Here is an 11,841-nt window from a genome sequence, read left to right on the forward strand (position 1 = left end):
ACATTGTATATAATGTTTCCTGTCATAGCTAATATAATACAATAAAATATAGTGGAGTAATACACATCCACAGCCATATATTTATCTATAAATATATATAAATAAATATATGGCTCTAGTCTGCACATATCCACTATGTTTTATCTAATCTCACCTTGATCTAGTCACAGCAATCAGCACCTGAGATCCAAACACTACCATGACGTGATAAGGTCTTGTCGTCCTGAAATAGCTATATATATACACATTTAAAAAACTGGTTAGATATTAGCCTAGGTAGACGATTGTGCACAACTAGCGCCCATGCACTATTGTCTAGGCTTGATGTGCATTCCCGGTAATACACTCGTGTCCACCATGGACGGCTAGTACATAAAGCATCCTCCATTCAGCTGCAAAGGCATCATTTTCCTCATTAACTACCTCTAATGGCGAGAAGGCCTAGACGATTGTGCAGATCTAGAGCCCATGCACTATCAGCTGCCTAAGCTAGTTAGATAGGCATATCTAATAACTGGCTAAATTAAGGGTAACTAGACAATCATTGATGTAATAAATAATCTATTGTGTTTATAGTAGTTAGCGAACACAACAGAAGAACAATTTCTGTTGACATGACACACTGCAGCATTAACGTAGCTCTCGAAAACGCTAGGCAGCATTTTGCCTTCTCCCTACAGTTTTAGCCATTAGCGTTGCCCACGACTGGCTCATGGGAACTACAATCCCGACCATGTGTTTTAACGTTTAGAAGCGTCAATAATAATTGCTTGCGATACGGCTTTCGAAACATATGGCCCTTATCTTTCATCAGCGACAAATAATCCTTCATATAAAAAAAAGATCCTAACTGTTGCAGTTTTGCACAGATCAAATCAACTTGTATTTGTCACATGCTTACTTACAAGTTCTTAACCAACAATGCAGTTCAAGAAATAGAGTTAAGAAAACATTCAGCTATGGGCGCTTCTACCCGACAAAACTACACTTCCCGTTAGGATTTACAATTCGTACAATATGTTACGAATATTAATTAGGACAATATGTTACAAATTGCAATTTGTACAATGTTATTGATGCAGCTGTAGTATTGGTTGAAGAGGCCAGACAACTAAGGTGTAGGCTTTTCAGGTCATTAATGGCTTTATTACATGCTGACCAAACCGCCCGCGTTGCGTGTATGAGTGTTGCAAAAATAAATGTACACACATGTTATTCAATCGTTTCATCCAAACTGCTCCTGGGCATCTGCATAGCCAGGCACTAAAATAGAACTTGGTGCAAGTCCCACCTCTCCACATCTACTCATTGGTTTTTACGAGCATACTAACCACCTTGGGTGATTGAGTACGGTTACATGCACACAATAATGCAATTATTGTGAATAGTGTTGGGTTTTATTTTTCTCATAATTGGATCTGTATGAGATGACTACCTTGGAAGGAATGCATTGATGTAGATTGTTTCACTTGGCAAGCTGTGATTAATGTGAGGAGCTGTTTTAGGGAGTAAGGGGAGATAAGAACTTGTGTCTCAAAGTACTAGACCTCACTGCCTCTTTGTATTCTGTGAAACTGTCCTTGAACATGGAGTACAGTGGGAGGATGTCTTTCTGGGTGCTGGCTCTGCAGGTTATCATAGCAACCATGTCTAGTAACAAATGGAGTGCCGAGGAGTTGGGCCCACCCCTGCGCCAACGGATTGGCTGAACCACACTCAGTCCTTTGCTCTGGTTGGCCAACAGAAGAAGGGACTGCTTTCTGTCAGAGTATTTGAGAAAGAATCTGAAAACAGATTCTTAGTTCTCTGTCGGCCCTGCGTGGTTTGACAGTGAGCCCGTATACGAACTTTCATACTTATCATACAATACATTTTGCATATAATAAATTAAGCTTGGATTGAAGATCTCTTGATTCTTATTCCAAATACCAGATTTGAATTACGCAATCTCGACAATTGGTGACCTCCGACTGTGATCTGGTGGCGGAACTTCGCTGGAATTCACCCAGCCTATTGGACATCACTGTCATCGAACTGTGTTTCACAAATTGCCCGGGCTTTTAAAAAGGTAAGCAAAACACCTATTGTAATATAACTGAAGTTTTGCACATTGGCTTTATCCAAATTAATTTTGTGATGCACCTGTTTGATGTAAGTGAACCCTATTGTACTATAAATAACGATTACAGTATACTATTTCGATTTCATAATATACTATGCAAATGTTTGATAAATGTGAGGGTTAAAAGCCATGGTATATTGAGTATTGTTCCACAGAAGAGCGGTTCTGGGAAAATACTGAAATCCCCAGACTAGGTACCACCAGGGGTGGGCTGGGGATATAGGGAATTATTGGATAAAAGTGTGTACGCTATTTGTCACTATATTCCATAAAAAGCTATTGTCATTGTATCAGTCTAGGCTGAATATAATTGGGAACATAGACTAATGAATCTATTGTCATTGTATCAGTCTGGGCTGGATATAATTGGGAACATAGTCTGGATATAGTTAGGATCATAGGACAGCACTCGAGTGTGTACGCTATTTGTCACTATATTCTATAAAAATCTATTGTCATTGTATCGGTCTGGGATGGATATAATTGGGAACATAGTTTGAATATAGTTGGGATCATAGGACAGCACTCCTAAAAACTTAGAAGACAGTATAAATCGCCATTTGTCGTTGTCCGGGACAACTGGGAACATGGGTAGATACTGCAAATTAGTAGAGAGTATTAACTTATTGTCTTTGCACCAATAGGGTGCAAATGGGAACATAAGTGAGATACTGCAAATTAGTAGAGAGTATTAACTTATTGTCTTTGCACCAATAGGGTGCAAATGGGAACATAAGTGAGATACTGCAAATTAGTAGAGAGTATTAACTTATTGTCTTTGCACCAATAGGGTGCAAATGGGAACATAAGTGAGATACTGCAAATTAGGAGAGAGTATAAACTTATTGTCTTTGCACCAATAGGGTGTAAATGGGAACATAAGAAATAGAGTAGGTTAAACGAAAGGGGTAAGGGCGTGGCAACGTACCTATTGTTGGTACTTTAAAAGTTAGACAGTGCGAGTGTTGTCGTATGCATGAGAGTGTGAATGACAAACCTGTATACTTTGTTAGAAAACTAATTGGAAGTTAAAACGTCTGTGGCTGTCCAAACTGTGTAATTTGGGGATAACTGTTGGGTTCGTGATTGTTTAAACCATATAACCCATCAATAACAATTGGGAACATAAAGCTAAAGTGATTAATTGTGTGACTGAACTGGTTTTGAATAGTTGTGTTGAAACAATTTGGTTTATTATTTGATTCAGTGTTTGATGTTTGACATAGCATAATACTGGTTCTAGGTGTTTGGGTTGAAGCTTTTTGGTTTATTATTTGATTTAACGTTTAATGTTTGACCCTGCAAAATACTGGTTAAACAATTAGACTGAAATAATTCGGTTTATCATTTAAATATAAACATGCACCAACTTTAACTAATTAGGTGGGAATAATTTGATTTAAATAACTAGACTAAAGTAGTTTAAATAACGGCAGAATATTTGGAACACTAAAACGAAAAACAGCTCTTCAAAAGGCCTGCTCTCCTCAAAAGCTGAAGAGAGAGTTGCGAGGGGAGGGGCTGGAGAGAGCGAAACTGTGGCTTTTGGAGCGAGGAAAGACTGGGAGTTGGCTGGGAACACCACGGGGTGATTATTTGAGAGGTGCATGTGGGTTTCTGACGAGAGATGTTCTGAACTTGCTCACCCGAGCGTCGTGGGTGAGAAAGTAGAAAATGTTACATTTGCATTTGTGGTAATTTGGCTGACGCTCTAGTCTAGAGCGATTTATGGGAACAATTGGGGTTGAGTGCCTTGCTCGAGGGCACATCGGCAGATTTTTCGCCTGGTCGGCTCGGGGATTGTAACCGGTGACCTCTCGGTTGTTGGCGCGGCGCTATTGGTTACTAAACTGCCAGCCGCCCCATATGAGTTTAAGATTGTGGCGTTGTTGGATAATATGATGGCGGATTAAACTGACCATAAGTAATGTTGTTTTAGACGTAATGTATAATAGAGTACAAAACAAATAGAGGGTTAAATTGAACTAATTATCATGGTAGAGCTAACATAGTACAGTGAGGGAACTTCATTTTGTGTCAGAGGGTAAGATGAGATCATTAATGGTACTATTAGTGGAAATCTATTTATCATTTCAAGGCTTGGAGTAATAATCTGCATTTATGAGTGTAAATTCCACGGCTGATGTGTTGATTGAATGGGTACGATGAGTATTTGGTTTGGTAATGTTGAATGGACTATTTGTAGCGAGCGTGTTTAGGGGTTAAATAGGTGTGAAGTGACTGGCGATGTCCCTGGTTCGAACACAGGTAGGGACAGTAGATAAAGCTTACGCAGTGGGGCTATATACCTGAAAGGTTGAATTAGATATACTTTTCTAGAATACTTCTATTTAAGCTATGTAAATATGTTATAAGGTTACCATGCGCTCTCTCCGAAGGAGAAAGGGGAGGGTGAGAGACAGTACAGTTCAGATGGTAGGAACATAATTAAATGTATGCTAATCAACGATAGCAAGTATTTGTTTTATTAATTAGGGCATAATCAGAGAGAACAGTTAAATAAATTGAATAGCGAACTGAAATGGTTTAGCTGGGAAATATTTTTTTTGGTACATTTTAGAACGATAATGTATTTTGGTTAAGTGGATGCAAGTGACATTGGCTGTTGTGATGGGGGAATGGCGCCAGCCTGTGGTGGGTTATGGATTTGTTACATAAACTTATATTTTAAACTAAAAGTGATGGAATAGGCTACAATTATGACATTATCAGAAAAAAGACACAATTTAATGTGAAATAGTTATTACAATTATTATTGATAGTTATTACAGTTATTATCATTGATCCAGTAATGATATAAGGATAGTAGAGGAAGGCAGGGGATTTAATCTCATTTAGGGAAGTTATATTAGGAAGAAAATACCATTAAATTAGGGAACATTTGATGTAACTGTGATTGTATTGGCTAAAAACTCAAATATGACATATACAGGGAGGACAGGAGCAATAGAAGGGAAGACAGGTTTTCCTAGGGAGTTGAATAAATAATTGATAAATGGATCATTTGAGATGAGATCACATGTAGCAGAGTTAGGGTAATCAATTAAATAATCATAGTATACTCGAGGAATTTTGAGTGGTTTAATGGATTAGTTAGGAGGAATTAGAATGATACAAACAATTATTGATGGGTTAAGACTGGGAATATCTATCATGTTTTGTGTGTACTACCATCTTTAGAATATCACTAGGAGAAAGAGATTAGCTCATCTCGTTGGAATGTTGCCAAGGGCTAGGGGAGCAGTAGTGAAGTTAGGCCGTATTTAGGTCATAAAAGTGAACTACCAAATTAAGGCCTGGCTATTTGTGGTTGTTTTTCAAATTGGGTTTTCAAATAAAAAACAACACACCTAGTATGATGTTTATAAAGCCTTGTTGTTTCAATTTTGGGGGGTTTCAGCAGGTCAAGGGTGATAGGTCTTAGAGGAGCACACAGTGAATTTTATGGAGTTTTTTAGCTTTTGGCTGAGTTTGGGGTATATATGATTTCTTATGAGAATGAATGTCATGAGGATTTAATGAACACTTGGGATAACTAACATTTATGAAATATTTAGAATAATGGTAATGTTTAGTATACTATGGGATTAAACAGTTCGTTAAATGATTTCAATGGCCTCTGAACTCTGTTTTAACATTCTGGTGTTATTTTAATCATCCACACTAGTAAATTCTAAAGGCATGAGAGGAGGACTTTAAGATAGTTTATTTTACTAAGTTGAGGGTAATTTATAGTACAGTGAAAATTGTGAAGAAGATTATAATTTGGTAATAATATATTTGATTTGAACCATAAAATAACAGAAGAAAGAGTGGAGGAATGGCAATTGGATAATGAATTAACAATATTAACTAAAGTGATTGTTTAGATAGGTGGTAATATTGACACATGGCCAAATCATGTGTCAAAAGGGGGATGGTTGGATTAAATATTAAATATATACGAAGGAGAGGACAAAATACTAAAAAAAAAAAAAAAAAACATATATGATAGTTTATTAACCACACCTGTATGTCAGAGGTTTTGTGCCCCACAGGTGAACTAAAGGAGAAGGTGACCCACTCTATCTAACCAGGAGACTGAATCAGGCCTGGCGGGAAGGGCCCTACCAAGTACTGCCTTTTTGCCAGCAGAACAGCTGAGAGATCCATCTGGGTGCATGTCACACACTGTAAAAAGGCAAACCCAGCTACACCTGACGAACAAACACAGAGTTAGGAGAAAGATCCGATAACCACAAGGGTCCGGGGGTTGGCTCCTTAACGAAGATTCCCTTACCCTGTCTGATCATCCCTGTGTGAGTTCGGTAGAAGGTGAAGCAATGGGTTGGCCTCTGGCATCTGACATGTTCTCAGGGCAAGGGTGGGGATTCACAGGTCTCCCGACGGTAGGTAGCTGTCTGATTGTGGGGGCCATATTCCTAACACACACGGACCCTCCTGTTTCAGCCAGAAGTAGTAGTTAACCTAACACAAGTTGAAAAGGCATAGGAGACAGCTAGACGTAGGGAAAGGGGAAATTCTAGAGTAAACCTCTCTGATGGAGGTAGTGAGACCGGGGCTGTGGTAAAGATAGTGCAAAACTATAGACCTGGAGGAAGTAGTACAGGTGGAAACGGGGTATAGAAATCTTAACCTGTGGTTGGAATGGATTCAGTATACGGCAAAAAACTATGTCTAAAGAGGACTGTTTTGCCTGTGGGACAGCCAAACCAGGGTTGACAACTACTCCGTTCCCCTTGACAGGCTTTGACTCTCTGTCAGGTTTATCCTCCATGCAAGCCCGATAACGGGGTCGTCCCGACCTGGGTTGCCTCAATTTGAAGTCTCAGGGGATTCTAATTGTTTTTCTAGGACTAGTAAGATAGGATACAGAGTAGGGCATCTTAGCTCTGCTCCTACACAGAGAATATCACAACTGAAAGAGAACATGACTAATCTCTCCTATTTGTTGCAGACAGAGGATTGTAGGACCCAAAACCAGGCCTGTGCTGACATCTGATGGTTGTGTGGTGATAACTGATTGTGAACTCAACTACATATGCAAACAATCAAACGTGTCAGAGACTGGTGAGTTGTCACATAGAAAGTAGGACCTCCTCCCGGGAGCCTTTGATGAAAGGATATATATATATATTGATGGGATCCACAATCAGATCGCAGCTGGGTTTGAATCAAGTATTTTCTGATGGTCAACAATTAATAAAAATGTAGATTGGATAAATTATATTTAATATAACCAGCAAAATATTTATAAACCACACTCGTGATGCAATAAAGGGATTAGCTGAGCAGACAGCGGCAACTAGCTTAATGACATGGCAGAATAGAATAGCTTAGATATGCTTTTGGCTGAGCAGGACGGGGTTTGTGTTCTGTTTGGATATATGTGCTGTACTTTCATCTCCAACAATATAGCACCGGACGGGCCCGTGACCAAAGCGCTTGAGTGACCATCACCACGCTGGCGAACGAACTGGTTGAGAACTCTGGTATTGATAGCTCCATAAACGGTTGGTTTGATAACATATTTGGTAAATGGAAAACTATTGTTGTGACTGTTCTGGATGAAGTTATAGCTTCTATGGGTATACTTGTTATTTGTGGATGTTGTCTTATTTCCTGGCTGAGTGACTGGTTTGGTGAGTACACTTCTATGGTGGTTACTGGATTTCTGACCCTAATAATTGTGTTTTTGCTGTTAATGTGTTGTGCTGCTTGCATCGTCCCCTGTCTCAGGAGGTCAGTGGTAGGAGTGGTGCAGGCGTCAGGTATGATGCTGTTGTTACCGGCCCAGGATGATGCGGGTGACTCTGCTACTGACTCTGAGACCAAGCTGGATGATCCATGGTTTGCCTAGTAAAATACATACACGCATTTATTTTCAGTTCTTGCTCATTTATTACCTTATGTTTTTACTAACCACTGTGATTGTTTATTCTTCCTGATGTGAAGGTAAAGGATTCCTGGGTGGCTGGTAGCCAACTCAGTACATGTTAGGTGTAGGGGAGGAATAGAGGGTTAAAATTATAATTTTTTATTTTTTATTAACATTAAATGTTGTGATTTAATTTCCATATCCTGTTATTCTTAAGGGTGATTATACTCTGTTTAGAGTGACACCATAAATGGTGTCAAAAGAGGGAATTCAAAAATGTCCCTTTAAAAATCTTTAATCACACCCTAGAGTTTTAATAATCTTGTGTTTTGTGTTCTATTAATCCTGTGTTTTATGCTTTATTAATCAAGTTAGCCATGTGAATGTTTGTCTTTCCTTATGTGATGGTTTGAACTTCTTTGATGACTAGTAACAGTTTGCAAGTTGGGTGTCGATGGAAGGACTGAAGGACTGAAGGACTTTTATTATCAAATTGTCTATTAATAAAAGTGTTTATTTTTGTTTGTATTGTATTTTAATGAGTGACACCCTAGAGGGCGTCAAAAGAGGGAATTGTTGGGTTTTATTTTTCTCATAATTGGATCTGTATGAGATGACTACCTTGGAAGGAATGCATTGATGTAGATTGTTTCACTTGGCAAGCTGTGATTAATGTGAGGAGCTGTTTTAGGGAGTAAGGGGAGATAAGAACTTGTGTCTCAAAGTACTAGACCTCACTGCCTCTTTGTATTCTGTGAAACTGTCCTTGAACATGGAGTACAGTGGGAGGATGTCTTTCTGGGTGCTGGCTCTGCAGGTTATCATAGCAACCATGTCTAGTAACAAATGGAGTGCCGAGGAGTTGGGCCCACCCCTGCGCCAACGGATTGGCTGAACCACACTCAGTCCTTTGCTCTGGTTGGCCAACAGAAGAAGGGACTGCTTTCTGTCAGAGTATTTGAGAAAGAATCTGAAAACAGATTCTTAGTTCTCTGTCGGCCCTGCGTGGTTTGACAGTGAGCCCGTATACGAACTTTCATACTTATCATACAATACATTTTGCATATAATAAATTAAGCTTGGATTGAAGATCTCTTGATTCTTATTCCAAATACCAGATTTGAATTACGCAATCTCGACAATAGTCAGATTAATATAATAGTTCGATTAAAAACGTTTACATGCATTGCAAGAAGGACAATTGCCCTAATAATCCTATTTACATGGACACACCTGAAAATCAGGCTACCTGATGGCACTATGTTAAACGCAGAAAATCGTCAATCAAAATAAACATTCTACCACAGCGAACATGTTATTTTTGGGAAGCATGTTTGATTCGGAGTTCGGACATGTAAAGTTTGTATGTGAAAACTATTTCTACTACGCATACATTCAGTTCTTCCGAACTCACAGTAAAGAGGGAGGCTGGCTCGGCTGGTGCACACATGCGCAGGTCAAATACACCGCTGGAACGCCCCGATTAAGGCGTTTACATGTCCTAATAATTCGAAAGATTGTTAAAAAAAAAAACTGGTGTTTTAATCGGCGTATGTTTACTTCGATTTTGACCTTAAACTGATTAAGATAAGCAGAGTAAGGTGTTTACATGACTATTGCATAATCTGCCATAATCAGTTTACTATCGAATTATTAGTGTGCATGTAAATGTATCATTGAAAGATTAACAAGGTCCACACTCCAGTCCAGTTGGTGGTGGTGATGCACTTTAAAGTTGGTTGCCAACCGCCATATAAAATCGAAAGAATAATGAAAAAGGAGTGATTAATCAAAGAAAACGAACTAGGTTTCCCCTTTTATATCTGTGGATTAATTGTCGGAGTAAAGAACACACGATTGTGTGACTCAAAATGGGTCAAAATACTACAAAGATCCAGCAAAAAAAAAAGTACCATATCATATGCATTTCAGGTAAAATAACAACCCAGTGTTTATCTCCCATGACAAATGAACTAGCAACAGTAAGCTAACTAAATATCCATGAATGTTCGACCTGTCCCCAAATTAATATAGTTGGTTCACAGTTGGTTTAGGTATTTTAACCTACGTGTCATGAACGCTTCTGGTGTGGATAGACAAAATCAACATACGCGCGGAGCCGCTTTGGTCACCATGTTATTCCTGCTTCTTCAGACAAACATATGGCATAAGGCCCGATATAGCTAGCTAAATGTAGAGCTGTGACTAGCTAGCTGGCTATACATAACAATGCGATAAATGCTTCCGTAATCGCCAAAAAAAATCTGTTGGATAAAAGTGGTTGCTCGCGATAGAAGCTCGAAGTGGATTGAACAAGCGAACTCGATTTAAGTGCCTTTCACTAACCTTGTTTTACCCAACGTTTGGGTTGAATGTAATAGTTTGGAAAGTGGCTAGTTAGCTTCTAAGCTACTTTCGTTCGCGAATTTAATTAATAATGATCCTAGTTATTCAATCGGTAATGTTTATCCAGCGGAAGATGGTCGGATGGCTAACGTTAGACCTAGACAACGTAGCTTACCTAAGTCAATGTTATTTATCCTCCACGAGATGATCCGCATGAAAAAATACTTGGTACTTTTCCGTGTCCTGGGTGAAAAATGTCCTCTGCTAGATGGCGACCATTTGACTCATGACTGACTCACCAGTGAAAGATCGTGTGGCTGCTGCTGACTGTAAAAGACTGAGAGTTTCCACTAGTTACCACAGCGTCAAAATTGGTTATAATCGTAAACATTTATTAAAATAAAAATTACATTTTTGGTCTTAATTTAAGGTTACGTTTAGATTTAAGGTTACGGTTAGGCATAAGGTTAGCAGTGTGGTTAGGTTTAAAATCACATTTTAAGACTATGTATTAATGTTTATGAATTTGTGGCTGTGGTAACTAGTGACCACTAATATTAGACAAAACCATTCTATTGCTGGGGGTTCAGAGAGGAAGAGAAGGCAGGTGTGTGGTTGATTAACAACATTGCCCACCAATGATAGCACGGGAAACGCCACTCGAAAGGGAACACGGATCAATCAGTTGACTCCGGGAGGACTCGAAAAACACGTGCCTCGACGCTTTCGATTTTCCCGCCAGCGTCCCCTACCGGCTTAAAGACACCAGAGCACTTTCGAGTAAACTGATGAGAGAACATCGCCCTCATGTGTTTGTAACCTGTAATAACTAATTATTCTGCAGTCATCCACACTTTCCAGTACATTATGATACACAATAGCCTCCACTTTCTGGAACATGCTAATGAAATTGTTTAATACTGTACGGTAACATTTACATATGTACAGTTTCCTCTGCAATCGTTGCCCTCTGCTCTACTCTGTTCTGTCTTGCATAATAACATCCATGCTCTGATTCATAACATTGGGGGGGGGGCCCTTAGGCAAACTACTAAACTCTGCAGAGGTTGAATGTCAGGAGACACACTCATTGTGGAGACAATGGACAGGAGACACATGTTAACCCAGTTTGATTTAATTACAACCGTAGAATGTTTTTTTAGGTCCTTATTCTAATCCTCCCTCCTGGTCTGTCTTTATCGAGTTTAGTCTAAAGGCATCAGCTACTTGTCTGTGCCTGAGTACCAATTCTTCTGTAAAAAAGCCAGGAAATTATAACCTGTTAATATGTAGTCCTATATGGCTCCGTTGGTAGAGCATGGCGCTTGCAACACCAGGATTGTGGGTTCCATTCCTAGAGTTCTTAATATGAATGTAGTGTATTCAAACATAATGTACTTACATTCTCTCGCTCTCCCTCATTTTTGACTAGTCCCCGCTAAAGCCAAAGCCCTGCTGTTCAGAGTATTCCTCC

General features: G+C 39.2%; 1 protein-coding gene across 2 annotated transcripts in view; it reads right to left on the minus strand.

Moving 5' to 3' along the window:
- LOC311137959 (LETM1 domain-containing protein LETM2, mitochondrial-like) overlaps positions 1-10,706 on the minus strand; it is a 24,520-nt gene extending 13,814 nt beyond the window's left edge. Inside the window, exons 1-2 of one of the 2 annotated variants that reach the window (XM_084172591.1) lie at positions 10,543-10,706; positions 155-232 (exon numbers count right to left, since the gene is read on the minus strand). In XM_084172591.1, the coding sequence (XP_084028717.1) occupies positions 155-201 (47 nt within the window). In that variant the 5' untranslated portion in view covers positions 202-232; positions 10,543-10,706. The remainder of the gene's footprint in view (positions 1-154; positions 233-10,542) is intronic. The other variant, XM_084172590.1, reaches the window with a different exon arrangement.
- Between the last annotated feature and the right edge of the window lie 1,135 nt (positions 10,707-11,841).

This window comes from Coregonus lavaretus (assembly GCF_964263955.1).
Source record: "Coregonus lavaretus genome assembly, chromosome: 12".
Taxonomy (NCBI): domain Eukaryota; kingdom Metazoa; phylum Chordata; class Actinopteri; order Salmoniformes; family Salmonidae; genus Coregonus; species Coregonus lavaretus.